The sequence below is a fragment of the Trachypithecus francoisi genome, unplaced genomic scaffold (assembly GCF_009764315.1).
Source record: "Trachypithecus francoisi isolate TF-2019V2 unplaced genomic scaffold, Tfra_2.0 Lachesis_group6, whole genome shotgun sequence".
Classification (NCBI taxonomy): Eukaryota; Metazoa; Chordata; class Mammalia; order Primates; family Cercopithecidae; genus Trachypithecus; species Trachypithecus francoisi.
The window spans coordinates 2,840,216-2,855,231 of record NW_022681471.1 but is presented as its reverse complement, the minus strand read 5'-3'; the positions used below and the strand labels follow the sequence as shown (position 1 = coordinate 2,855,231).

Below are 15,016 nucleotides of genomic sequence, written 5' to 3'. Positions count from 1 at the left end.
TAAATCTGTGTGTATATGCCATTTAAACATCTGTGGATTATGTAATGATATGATACTTGAGTGTGTCTGTAGCTTTGGTAAGGTGGAAAATTTAAACATTATAATACCATGCCTGTTACATTCAGATGAAGTGCATTTTCATGTTCTTTTTCTTCCTATCAGATTGAATTTGTAACTTTGAATTAATACAGAATTCAGAACTTAGTCTGAAAATGACAAAACTGTATTTTCTTTCAACTAATAAAATGTCTATTTTTTTTAAAGATTGCAGATCATCTGATACACAGATGATGTGAAAAGCACATCCCCCATACACTTTCAATGTTGCTACTTGCCAGATGGCTGTTACTGAAAATTTCTACATTTAGACAAATCCTGCTGCATGATTCCCTGTGTTATAATTTGGTTTTCATTATGCCAGTAGTCTTAGTGCCACTTATTTTCTTACAATGAGAGGTAAAGAACTGGGAATAAATGTGTCAAAAACTGCCTTAAAATCATCACCCATTGAATTTAAAAAATAGGCATTTACATTTTCAATTTCCCATGTTTGCATGTCTCATTATACTGTACAATATAATTAGTAATATTATTTTGAAAAACTTTATGCAGTAATTAGTGAACTACTGGAAAGTTTGAAGTTCCTAGGATTATATACATCTGGATTCAGAGGAAGGAAATAAAATCTATAAATTTTGAAAAGTATGACTAGCCTCTAAGAACTTTGATAAAATATGTCAGATGAGAATGTGAGCAAACTGGAACTCTGTTCTAACATGAGTCACTATAGGTTTGAAATTCGCATAAAGCTGGTTCTTCTTGCACGCTGTTCAGAGTAATTTAATTACTGAAATAATAAGAGAACCTCATTATATGCGGATCATATGTCTGAGGTGTTCCCATTGCAAGGACTCCAAGGACAGCATTTTAGAGAACTCTGGCATAGTAGGTACTATTAAAAAGAACATTCTGTTGCCAAGTAACTAATAACTTCATTGCAGAATGAAGTGACCTTTTCTCAATTCCCATTCAATTAGATGTTTTTGTCAAAGAGTACACTGTTGACTGCTCCCTTCTTGAAATTTTCCCCTCTTGGATTTCATTGTTTCTCTTAAAATTTTGATCCATCTCAGTCTGCTTTTCTTTGTTCTCCCAAATGTGGTTGTTTCCCAAAGCCTTACTCTCATTTATCAGAGAATGTTAGAAATATATAGGAGGAAGACATTTTAAAAGATCTGTGTTCCAATTCTGCTTTTGCCATGTTTCATGGATGTGTTTAAATTCTTTGAGTATTGATTTTCTAACAAAATTATAGTAGAGACTTGAGTTAGATAATTTCTACGGTATTTTCTGATCATAGTATTCCAAGAGTCTCTGGGTAAATTACTCTTAAATCCAAATCCTAAAATCCTCACGTCTGTCTGTTCCATATTTCCAGTCACGCTCGTGAATTAGATGTTTTATCAGCACCTCAAATGCAACATGTGAAAAAGTGAACTCATTTTCTTTTTCTCCTAAAGCATCTCCCCTTGACACTTCTCCATTCCTGTCAGTGATTTCTTTAGTTTCCCAAGCTAGAACCTTAGAGTCATTGGTGACTATTTCTTCTCATTTATCCTCAATATATAATCTTTTCACTTACTCTTCTTGTAATTTTTTGTTGTTGTTCTTGTTTTGTTCTTCTTTGGAATGAGTCTGGAATTTGCCCCTTCTCCCATTTTATTATTGTAATTTAGTCCCAGCCTTGAGTGCTTTTTAAAACCGTTCTAGGCAAGTGGCTTCAGGAGAGGGGCAAAAGGGGACTAAGGGTAGCATCTAAAGAGCAAAGGCAGGTTTCAGAGCTGAGAGGTCATAATTATATATCTAATCCAAGAGATTCTTAGAAGAGAGACACTATCTGAGATGGGGCTGCAAGTGGGGCTTGGAGGATGGCTAGGAGGTGGGTTCCAGAGAAGTTTCTTGGTACTTAAATAGGAATGTATGGCATTGGCCTTAGGTGAAGAGGAATTAAGGATACCTGCCAAACCAGTTCGGACATACACCTGGACTCCTAAGCTACTCCCCCTCTAATCCATCCTGCAATGTCTTGCCAGACTCATCTTCCTGAAATATCTCTATTTCATTTCATTATAACATTCAAGAACTTCTAATGCTTTCAATAATATCTGTGTTCCAGGCCTTGTGTTAGGTGCTGTGAAGGACAAAGAAGCAAATCAGATTATGCTCTGTGCTCCCAGGGAACACATAGTCTATCTAATAAGGGACATATACAAGTATCTAAGGTAGAAAATCATTGTCTGTAAAAGAGGTACAGGTAAAAAGTTAGCATGTAGATGGCTTCTATGGAAGTAAACTTGGGAATTTTTTTTTTTCTTTTTTAAGACAAGTTCTCACTCTGTAATCCAGGCTGGAGTGCAGTGGCACAATCATGGCTCACTGCAGCCTCGACTTCCTGGGCTCCAGCAATCCTCCTACCTCAGTCTCCTGAGTACCCAGGACCACAGGCGTGTGCCACCACACCCAACTAATTTTTGTATATTTGGTAGAGACAAAGTTTCACCATGTTGCCCAGGCTGGTCTCACACTCCTAAGCTCAAGGAATCCACCTGCCTTGGCCTCCTAAAGTGCTGGGATTACACACAGAAGCCAACGTGTCCAGCCCGTGGGTCCTGGGCTTTTCTTTACTGGGAGAGTTTTATTATAGCTTTGCTCTCATTACTTGTTATTTGTCTGCTCAGGTTTTGGATTTCTTCGTGGTTCAATTTTGTTAGGTTGTATGTGTCTAGACATTTTTCCATTTCTTCTAGATTTTCCAATTTATTGGCATATAGTCGCTCAGAGTAGCCACTATTGACCTTTGAATTTCTATGGTATCAGTTACAATGCCTTCTTTTTTATCTCTGATTTTACTTATTTGGGTATTCTCTCTTGTTTGCTTAGTCTGGCAAAAGGTTTGTGAGTTTTATTCATCTTTCTTAAAAAACAACTTTTTGTTTCATTAATCTTTTGTATTGTTTTCTTCATTTCAAATTTATTTATTTCTGCTCTCATCTTTATTATTTTGTTCTCCTAATTGTGGGTTTGGTTTGATTTTGCTTTTCTGGTTATTTAAGATGTATCATTAGGCTGTTTATATGAAGTTTTTCCTCTTTTTAATATAGGTACTTATAGCTATAATCTTCCCTCTGAGTGCTGCTTCTGTTGTATCCCAGGTTTTGGTATATCATGTGTCCATTATCAGTTGTTTCAAGAAGTGTTTTAATTTCCTTCTTAATCACTTCTTTGATTCATTGGCTATTCAGGAACATATTGTTTAATTTCCATGTGTTTGTATAGTTTCCAAATTTCCTCGTTATTGATTTCTAGTTTTATTCCATTGTGGTGAGAGAAGATGCTTGTTATCGTTTTAATTTTTTCAATGTTTTAAGGCTTGCTTTGTGACCTAACACACAGTCTATCCTTGAGGATAATTCATGTGCTGGGGAAAGAAGGTGTATTCTGTAGCCATTGTATGAAGTTTTCTCTAAATATCTATTAGGTCTATTTGGCGTACAGTGCGGATTAAGTCTGATGTTACTTTGTTCATTTTCTGTCTGGAAGATCTGTCCAGTGCTGACAGTAGGGTATTGAAGTCACTAGCTATTATTGTACTGGGGTCTATCTCTATCTTTAGCTCTAATACTATTTGCTTTATGTATATGGGTGCTCCAGTGTTGGGTGCACATATATTTACAATTGCTATATTCCATTGCTGAATTGACCTCTATCATTATATGGTGACTGTCTTTGTCTCTTCATATAGTTTTGTTTTGAAATGTATTTTTTCTGATGTAAGTATAGCTACTCCTGCTCTGTCTTGGTTCCTATTGGTATGGAATGTCTTTTTTTCGTTCTTTTATTTTCAATCTATATGTGTCTTTTTAGGTGAAGTGTGTTTCTTGTAGGCAACTGATGATTCCATTGGTATGGAATGTCTTTTTTCATTCCTTTATTTTCAGTCTATATGTGTCTTTATGGGTGAACTGTGTTTCTTCATATAGTTTTGTTTTGAAATATATTTTTTTCTGATGTAAGTATAGCTACTCCCGCTCTGTCTTGGTTTCCATTGGTATGGAATGTATTTTTTTCATTCCTTTATTTTCAATCCATATGTGTCTTTTTAGGTGAAGGGTGTTTCTTGTAGGCAACTGATGATTTATATCTATTCAGCCACTCCATGTCTTTTGATCGGAGAGTGTAGTCCATTTATATTCAGTGTTATTATGGTAAGTAATGACTTACTTCTGCCATTTTGTTATTTGTTTTCTGGTGGCCTTGTGGTCTTCTCCTTCTACTTTCCTTCCTTCCTGTCTTCCTCTAGTGAAGGTGATTTTCTCTGGTGATACGATTTAGTTTCTTGCTTTTTATTTTCTGTGAATCCATTGTATGTTTTTTGATCAGAGGTTACCATGAGGCTTGCAAATACTATCTAATAACCTATTATTTTAAGCTGATAACAGCATAACATTGTTTGCATAAACAAATAAGCAAAAAGGAAACTAATAAAAACTTTACATCATAGCTTCACCCCCCAGCTTGTAAACTTTTTGTTGTTTCTGTTTATATCTTATAGTAGTCTATGTTGTGAAGAGTTGTTGCAGTTAATATTTTTGATTGGTTCGTCTTTTAGTCTTTCCACTTAAGAGTAGTTTATACAACAAAGTTACATTGTTATAATATTTTGTGGTTTTCTATATACTTACTGTTACCGGTGAGTTTTGTGCCTTCACGTGATTTATTATTGGTCATTAACATCCTTTTCTTTCTCGTCAAATTATTCAATTTAGCATTTGTGGGACATATCTGGTATTGATGAAGTCCCCCAGCTTTTGTTTGTCTGGGAAAGTCTTTATTTTTCTTCATGTTTGAAGGATATTTTCGTTGGACATACTATTCTAGGGTGAAAGAGTAGTATGTCTTATTTTTCCTTCAGCACCTTATATATATCATGCCACTCTCTCTTGACCATAAGGTTTCTGCTGGTAACTCTGCTGCCAGACTGACTGGGGCTCCTTTGTGTGTTATTTGTTTCTTTTCTCTTAGTGCTTTTAGGATCCGTTGTTCATCCTTGACCTTTGGGAGTTTGATCATTAAATGCCTTGAGGTAATCTTCTTTTGGTTAAATCTACCTGGTATTCTATAACCTTCTTGTACTTGTATATTGATATCTTTGTCTAGATTTGGGACATCCTGTGTTATTATTGCTTTGAACAAACCTTTACCTCTATCACCTTCTCTACCTCCTTTATAAGGCCACTGACTCTTAGATTTGCCCTTTTGAGACTATTTTCTAGATGTTGTAGGCATGTTTCATTGTTTTCTTTATTCTTTTTTCTTTTGTCTCCTCTGACCATTTTAAATGCTCTTAATGTATTTTAAAATAGCCTATCTTCAAGGTCACTAATTGTTTATTCTACTTGATCAATCTGCTATTTAAAAACTCTGATGCATTCTTCAGTATGTCAGTTGCATTTTTAACTCCAGAATTTCTGCCTGATTATTTTTAATTATTTCAACCTCTTTGTTCAGTTTATCTGATGTAATTCTGCATTCCTTATTCTGGGTTCTGTTGAATTTCTTTGTGTTTCCTCAAAACAGCTATTTTGAATTCTTTGTCTGAAAGGTACTATGTCTCTGTTTCTCCAGGATTAGTCTCTGGTGCCTTATTTAGTTCATTTGGTGATTTCACATTTTCCTGGATGGTCTTGATGCTTGTGAATGTTCGTCTGTGTCTGGGCATTGAAGAGTTAGGTATTCATTGTACTGTTCACTGTCTGGGCTTGTGTGTACCTGTCTTTCTTCGGATAGCTTTCCAGGTGTTCTAAGGGACTTGAGTGTTGTGATCTAAGCTGTATTTGCATTAGGAGGCATACCAAATCCAGTGACACTGTGGCTCTTGCAGACTTGCAGAGGTACTACCTTAATGGTCTTGGATAAAAAACAGAATAATTCCCTGGATTACCATCAGAGGCTCTAGTTCTCATCCTTTCCTTTTCCCCAATCAAATGGAATCTCTCTCTCTGGGCTGAGCTGCCTGGAGCTTTGGGGTGAGGTGACCCAAACGCCACTGAGGCCACCACTACTGGGACAGCACTAGGTCAGACCTTAAGCCAGCACAGCACTAGGTCTTGTTCAAGGCTCACTGTAATCACTACCTGGCTATGTTCGCTTAAGGCACTGGGAGTCTACAAACAGCAGGTGGCAAAGCCAGCCAGCCTTGTATCCTTTCCTTCAGGGTGGTGAGTTCTTGCAGGCCCCAGGCATGTCCAACGGTACTTTCCAGGAGCCAAGAACTAGATTCAAAATCTTAGAAATATACCTAGTATTCTGTTGTACTGCAGGTGATCTGGCACTCACCACAAGATGCAGTTCTTCCCACTGTTTCTTCCCCTTTCTACAGGTGGAAAAGCCCTACCTTGTGGCAACCACTACTGCAGGCCCACTGGGAGTACTGCCAATGTTCTCTTAAAGCCCAAGGGCTCTTCTCTCTGCTTGTGAATGTTACCTGGCCTGGAACTCACCACCCTTCAGGGCAGTGGGCTCCCCTCTGGCCCAGGGCAGGTCCAGAAATGCCATCCAACAGCCAGGGCCCAGGATTGGGTACCCTAAAAGCCCACTTGGTGCTCTACTCCCCTGTGACTAAGCTGGTAATTAAGGTTCAAGACAAAGTTCCCTTTACTTTTCCCACTGCTTTTCTCAAGCAGGAGTCTCTCCCTGTAGCCACAACAGCTGAGGATGTGCTGAGTCATACCTGCATTCAGCAAGTCTCAAAGTCTCACCCAAGGCTCACAGCATATTATATTACCTAGGTATCACTGCTTGTTATTCAGGGCCCAAGGGCTTTTCAGTCAGCAGATCCTGCCAGGACTGGATCCTTCCCTTTAAGGCAGTAGATTCTCTCCTGGTTCAAGGTATATCTAGAACTGTCACCTGTGAGCTAGGGCCTGAAAAGGGGACCTCTTGACTCTGACTGGTGCCCTTTCCTACTGTGGCTGAGCTGATATCCAAGATGTAAGATAAAGTCATCTTCACTCTTCCCCCTCCTCTTCTGAAACAGATGGAAGGAGTCTCTTTTGGAGCTGTGAGTTTTGCAGCCTGGAGTTAGGGGAGGGGTGGCACCAGCATTCCCTTAGGCACCCTGGCTAGTGTGTTAGTAGGTTGTGTGCCTCCTAAATCCACTGATTCTTAGCCCAATTCAGCACTAGGACTCACCTAAGAATTGCAGTCCTTGTGGCCTAGACTGCCTTTCAAGATTATTGAGGGCCGCAGTGAACTTTTGGCCCACAGTGGCAAGGCTTGCCAGATTCAATCCTGACCACTGGGATGGGTGGTTCCCCTCTGGCTAGGTCTGGTTTAAATAGTCCCCCTGTGAGTGGGCATCAGCTGAGTTCAGCCTGGTTTTGCTTTCTGCTTTGACAGGTCAGCTCTGAGTTCAATGTAATGTCTCACAGTTGCTGCACTCTTTCTCTCCCAAGTGCACAGATTCTCTTTCTGTGCCATGCAGCCACTGCTGGGGGATAGGGGAGAGGTGGCATTGGCAATTCAAGACTGTCTGTCGTACTTTCGTCAGTACTTCTTTCAGCTATATGAAGGTAAAAGCAAGTACTCTGAGTGCTCCCCTGATTTTTGATTCTTATGAAGATGGAGGTGCTTTTTTTTTTTTTTTTCTGTGTAGATAGTTGTTAAATTTGTTGTTCCTATGGTGGAGTAGGATGGGGATAATTGTTAGAGTCTTCTATTCTGCCGTCTTGCTCTGTCCTCAGGCCATTTCTTTCTTTCTAATCAGTTATGTTAAACTCTTGAGGTTCCAAAACACCCAACAAATTTCTTCAGTGGTGTATGTTTTTGTTTCTTTGAGCCCCTAGCCTCAGAGTTCCCTGATGTACTCAATTCTGAGGAATTGCCCCTTTACTCATCGTTGGCCACCCAGTTTCATGCCCACATCTTGAACATTGTTATTCACTAAAAATTGAACCTCTGAATCTCTGAAATCTTAAAGTTCAAAATCCTATTCTTTGACCATAGGTTCCTTGTCCTCTAGCTTTTTCTCTGCTTTATTTTTGCTGGACCTGTTATTTAACTCATTGTGGCCTCCAGCCTCTTTAACTCTCCTTTTTCTCCTGGTCTGCCATCTTCCTAACATCATCTGCTTTTTTTTAAAAAAAATCCAGCCTGGATCCCATTGTCTGGTACTTTAATCCATTCTTGTTTCCAGTCCCCTTGTTTCGTTGAAACTGAATCCATACCACTTCTCTGCTCTTAGATCTAGGCTCCTGGGAATTTTTAGAAGAAAAAAAATGTCCCACAACTATGTGGATCTGTGTCATTAGAAATTTCCGGTGAGCTCACTTAACATTTCCAGCCATGCCACTCTACTTGATGTTTGCAAACAACATGCCATGCCACCTTGCCACTCTGATTCTCATAAAGTGTATCTGCTGACTGAAATGCTCTTATGCATCTCCCCACCTCCACTTTTCTTTATCTGGCTCTCTCTACTCAGGCTGCAGGTCTCATCTTAGATGTCATCTCTTCTAGGAAGCTTACTCCAAACCTCCTGCACACATTGGGTCAGGCTTCTTCTTGTCTGCCTTCTACCAATCTCTGATTACCTCTACTTGAACTTATCTCAATGTAATATTGTTTATATATCTACTTTCCCTTCTAAATTTTAAGCTCCTCAAGGACAGGTACCATATCTTATTCATGTTTATGTCTCTGGTACTTAGAATAATGTTTATTTAATAAATGAGCAAATACATCAGTGAGTGAGTGTGCAAGAAATTGACCTTTTCAGTGTGAGTATGCTGGCCATGATATATAACACTTCATATGAAAAGAAGAAAATCACCTCTAGTGCACTGAAAAATCATTTCACTCCTACTCTCTCCCTTGGGCATTTTCACTGGATATTAGGTAGAATAGCTAACCTTGGATCTCAGTAGTAAATGTTAGTCATATAGCCAGTTAGTGATGAGGCTGAACAAAAACCAAGTCCTCTGAAACCTAGGCCGCTTTTGAAATAATAAGGCCATGTTGCTTTTATGTTGATAATTAAGGTGAAATGTACATGACCAAATTTAACATAAAATCTGTGGATAAAGAAGACATAGTCATTTTAATTATATAAAATAGGATATATTGACGTCACAGCATTAGAAAAAAGCACAAGTTCTCAGTTTCTTCTCTAAAATCCTGAAATTCAAAAATTTCTGCAAACCTAAACATTTTGTTTTATTCATTTTGTGACAAATCTGGGCTGAGATTCCTTCTAGTCATTATTTAATTCTTAGAGTGAATATTCATATATTTTGTTGCAGAGATGTTACTGTGTTTCATTATGAGATGCTACCCCAGACCCCATGGGAATGTCATGTAATATTCAATATATCACGTCATATTACCTTTCTAAAATCCAAAAGAATCTGCATTCTCAAACACATCTGGCCCCAAGGGACTGAGAACTGTGTAGCTGTTTCACTTATTAGTTTTTTAGACTGCAGGTAACAACATGGCAACATAAACAGGCCATAGATAAATCATATAAATATATTTTTTGCCTTCACTCACCATTTCATTTATGCCAGGAGACATTTTTATGATAAATTGGGAAATAATTTCTTTGCTCCACATTTGTCTAACCTGGTGGAGCTCAGTGTCAACCCAGTAATACAGTTTTAAGGTAGAAAAGTTAGTATTATCTTCAAAGTCATAATTTCAAAGGCACACCTATGTATCTCTGGGACCCACATGCTCAGAACCTTGTTTTTCTGTACAGCTAAGTAGCACTTACAAGGTCCTTGTGTCTTCTTCTGTATGCTGCCTAGCTTGAGCTGAGGACAGGATTATTTATCTCTCATTACCTCTTCATAATATTGTGTGCAAATCTTTTTCTCTTTTTTTCTATCTTTGGATTTTTCTCTTTGCTTAACTCTGCCATGAACATTACTATTTTTTTTCTTCTTGGCTTATGTTTAGTTCTTTAGAAAGTAAAAGCCCTATAAGCATAAAAATCAACAAACATTTCTTTATAAAAATCAATAAACATTTCCATTTCCTCTGTGGGATATAAAAAGTGATAAGGTAAGGTTCCAGTCTGAAGGAATTTACAAGCTTTGAGGAGAGAATGAGACAGGTTAGTGTAGTAGGAGAGAGATTGTACTTTAGATTTAGGTAGATCTGGATTTGAATCCTGCTTCTACTACTGAGTAGTTTGGTGACCTCGGCAAGTTACTTTCCCTCTTGGTGCCTCAGTTTCCCCATATGAAAAATGGGAATGATAGAAATAATACCTGCCTCATCAAGTCGTTATGAAGATTAAATGAGATCATGCACATGACATGCTTATATACAGGCCTTGGCACGTAGGAAGTTTGTCATACAAAGTGGTCTAATGGAAAAAGCTTGTACTTTAGAGTCAAACAGACCTACCTTTAAATTCTAGCATCTCCATTACTAGTTATCTGTGACCTTGGGTGAATTATCTTACCTCTTTAAGCCCCAGTTTAATCATTTGCAAAATAGGAAACACACTATCCACCTTCTAGGGTTGTTGTGAGGATTTAATGAGAAAGTATATAAAGCACTTAGTGAAGTTCTTGGCATGTGGTAGCCTCTTAAGTGCCCCTTTACCAACTGTCCACACAAATACAAGGAGGTACGAGATTGTATACCCAATGACAACAGGAGTAAGTGAAAGTGCTTTGAAAATTGTCAATGCTAATATAATGTGAGCCATTACTATGTAGATTTGAAGTTCATAGGAGGAAGGAATCCCTCTAAACTAGGAGTGGAAGAGAAGGTTTCCTAGACAAGATAATATCTAAGCTTACTGTTAAAGAGTGGGTAACACTGATGTCAGCACAGGGAAGTGGGAGAGCATTTCTGTTACAAAAGGTCACATAATCAAAATGACTGTATAGAGAATAATAGTGATGGTTAGGATGATCAATATTGAGCAAGTCAAGTGTAATAATTTCTATCAGATTTATTAAATCTGGTGAGTTAAAAATATCAAATGGGAGAGTATAGTTATCTGGGCAAATTTTTTTTTCCTTATAACCTCCCATTATTATTCTGTCACTAATGAGAAATAAGGTTTCACTTGCACTTCTTATGTTACAGCAAATGGGGCAAGTATTTACGAAGGAAGGTCAGCAGAGTTGTAATGGGTTCGAAGAAACAAAGAAGGAAACGAACGAAGAAGTCGTCCCTGTTACAGAGAGCAGCAACAGGAGATGAGGGAAATGGTGAAGAGTAGCAAGAGACCAAAGGTAATTGACAATAGGATATAAAGTTGAAGTGCTCAATCTCTGATTCTTGTTAGCTTTATATTTCTACCATCATCTTGGTTTGACTGAAACATTTTTTTAACCACACAAATGTTTGGATCACAGGAGGGGCAGCTTCTGAACAAATATTTATCACTAGAGATATTGAGATGGTAGGAAAATGGATAAGAAATGTGCCAAATTGTTTTGAGTGCCACATTATATGGTATACACAGGTCAGCTTTTCAGAGGGAGAAAAGAAGTTGAACCTGCCCACTCTGACTCTATGGCTCCCTGATAGACACCCTTGGTAAATAATGAAGGCCACAGTCCTCATATGTGACTACATCACATATCCAGTGGAAGGAGCATGGCCTTAGGAGTCTGACAGAGCTGAGATTGAATCCTGGATCTTACCTGTTAGTCTCAGCTACCTGTTCTTCAAACCTGCGTGATGTAGTGTTAGAAGAAGTTGAGAGAGGGATCCCAGAATCATATACTAGGGACTACTTTGTACAAGTTACACTTGTACAGGCTTATAGACCCCTAGCCTTGACTTGGGTCTCCTCCTCCCAAAATAACTGTGAAGGACCAAGTAAGAATAAAATGGTTGGTGAGAAACAAAGCTGTATCTCAGGGACTGGGAGTAAGGAGACCCAGGTCATTAACCAGTAGTGTTTCCATAGGCAGTGAAATTAACCTTTCAGTTCCTTGATACCATCATCTTAGATTTTTTGTGTAACTTAATATAATGTATATGAAAATGTTTTGAAAATTGCAATGCACTACCCACAATTAAGGTGTTAAGTTACAGAGAGGCAAAGGAATGGAATAACAGACCATTGAATTCCATGTCAGGAGACTCTGGCTTTAGTCCCAGTTCTGCCATTATTTACAGTGTATGCTTGAGCAAGTCCTTTAACTTTCCTCGGCTTCATTTCATCAATCTTCAGAATGAGAAGGTTGATTTGATGAATAGGAAAAACAATTTATCTCAGAAGAAAAAAAAGAAAATCTTTATATAAGGTATCATATATGTATATTTGATACATATTTACTTAAGCTAACACATAAATATATATTACTATAATAATGCCTTGTATTATTCATATGAATGTATTACCTTGTATCAGTTTGATGCAATACATGTGTGCATATGTACACATGTACACACACATATACATATATAACATTATAACTAGACTAACAAAACTTGGTTTCTGTGGACCATTCACTGAGACATGGAAGTTAACTTTGTTATTCAGAAATTATCTCTCTGATGATATTTGCTCTAATCTATTTTATATGTATGCCTCACAGTAACAGAAGATGATGTACTGGCAAACCGAAAATACATAAGTTAATCATAATATTCACTATAAAGAATTTGATAATTTTGTTGCAGGGACTTCCTTTTATGACAAAGTGTGATGTATGAATACTAGTCTTTTCAAGTTGTTTAACCCCACTTTACTTTTCTCCCATAGCATTATTTTCCCCTTGAGACAACACAAACCATTCAGAGCAGAGGGGACTCTCAGCCATCCAAACCTCGTGGAGCATTTTGGAAAGTTAAAAATTGGTTCTTATTTTTGTCATGTTTACTTTCAAACATGAAATAAAATTGAGTTCTGTTTTCGTGCATCAAACCAGAATCTAAATTCTTTTTATTAAAAACGGTTCCTACAGAATCTTTAAAAACATGCCTAAAACACTGGTGGCATTTCAGATCCTAAAAGGTTACATGATTTTTGCAACTTGGGTTATTGTATCAAGGTATACTTCTGTTGGTACTAAATAAGACATATGTTCCATATTGTTATTCACCTGTCAGCAAGCAGAGAGAAAAACCTCAATGATCATATGTTGCAGTGTATGATACTTCGTTTATTTTGAGGAAAAGAGGTGAAGATAATTTGTAGAGTTTTTTATTTTATAATTTATAGTGTTACTTTTCCCACTATAAAAGTAAAATACACTTATAGGAAATTTGGTAAAGAAGAAAATATAGGATAAAGGAAAAAAAATCATAATTTCACTAGTGCTAAATACTGTTATCTTGTGTTTTCTTTTTAAATAATTGCATTCTGTGATATATATGAATTTATTATGCTGATTTTTTAAAATTATGTCCTATGATTCACTTTTTTCTTTTGAAATATGTGAGACTCAAGTTTACCTGGGCTTGTTACTCATTCATTTGGCAAACATTTATTGAGTTCCTGTTATGTGCCATGCACTCTGTGTGCTTGGAGATAGAGTCACGAGCAAGACAGACTTGGCCCTGCCTTGATGGAGCTCACGGTATAGCTGGAGAGGAAGCCAGGTAAAGAAGTAATGGCAGGGCTATGATAAAAAGAGTATCAAGTCTATGGGAGCACTTAACAGGGGCACCTTGCCCAGACTAGTAGTTGCTTGGAGAATGAGAAGAACTGAAAGGGGAGGACACTCAAGTTTCTCAGGATTCAGTTATGATATGAATAGATTGCAATTTTGAGGGAAGAAGTCTTGGTTTTTGGTGATCAGAAAAGAAAAAGCTCTTATTACAAAAACTTTGGATAGATCCAAAGCTGGCAGATATAATGAGAATAAAAGAGTTCTTGTCAAATGGAGGTTCATAAAGGCACCATGCCTGGGAAATGTACACATCTCCATATGTGCTCTGTTGTAGGAGGTGTCATTTGAGCCAACAAAGCACAAAGCCCCACAATTGAAAATGCTTGCTGAAGGTAAGATCCACAACGTGTGCATTGCAAGATTTTTCGAGATAGCAGTATGATTATCTTCTGAAGAAGCTGTTGAGATGTTTGATAGACACCAGACAGAAGGAGATCTGTTGTAGATACCCTTTTGAATCAGGAGTCTAAATTTTTCAATGCAACTGAAATGCACATTTAGTGCAACTCGCTTGGATGCAAATGAAAATAATGTGGTCATTTATTCATTTATTCAACAATATGTGCAAGGTACTGTAGTGCTGGGGAGACAGAAGTAAAAAAAAAATACAAAAATATCTGCCCTTATAGAGTTTACATTCTAGTGAAGTATCCAGAAAAGAAACAATCAGTAAAATACAAAATCAATCAGTAAAATACATAGTATGTTAGATAACGTGTGCTAAGGAGGAAAAAAATAAAGCAGGGAAAAGTACTAGGGAGTGTGAGGGAAGTTTGTAGTTTTACATAAGGTGGCCAGAGTAGGCCTTACTGAGAATATGATATTTGAGTGAGAATCTCAGGAAGTAAGGGAGCAAGCTGTACAGATATCAGTAGGGTAAGTATGTGTATTATATATATATATGTGTATATATATATACACACACACACGTACACACATATATATGAATATATCATATATGCACAAATAAATGTATTATAAGAAATTGGCTCATGTGGTTATGTAGGTGGACAAGTCCCAAGATCTGCAGGGTGAGTCAGCAAGCTGGAGATCCAAGATAGCTGGATTTAGTTCTAGTCTGAGTTCAAAGGCCTGAGAACCAAGAGAGCCAATGGTATAGTTTCCATTCAAAAGCTGGCGGGCTTGAGACTCAGGAAGAGCCAGTGTTTCAGTTTGAAGATATTCTGGCAGGGGGAATTCTTTCTTACTCAAAGGAGGGTCACCCTTTTTGTTCTACTCAGGACTTCAACTGATTGGATGAGGCCCACTCATGTGAGGGAGCACAATCTGCTTTACTTAGTCTACCAATT

General features: G+C 37.6%; 1 protein-coding gene across 1 annotated transcript in view; it reads left to right on the top strand.

The window, feature by feature from the left end:
• FMR1NB (FMR1 neighbor) overlaps nucleotides 1-12,949 on the top strand; it is a 45,725-nt gene extending 32,776 nt beyond the window's left edge. Inside the window, exons 5-6 of the mRNA XM_033201303.1 lie at nucleotides 11,164-11,312; nucleotides 12,797-12,949. Coding sequence (XP_033057194.1) covers nucleotides 11,164-11,299 — 136 coding nt within the window. The 3' untranslated portion in view covers nucleotides 11,300-11,312; nucleotides 12,797-12,949. The remainder of the gene's footprint in view (nucleotides 1-11,163; nucleotides 11,313-12,796) is intronic.
• The last annotated feature ends 2,067 nt before the right edge of the window (nucleotides 12,950-15,016 follow it).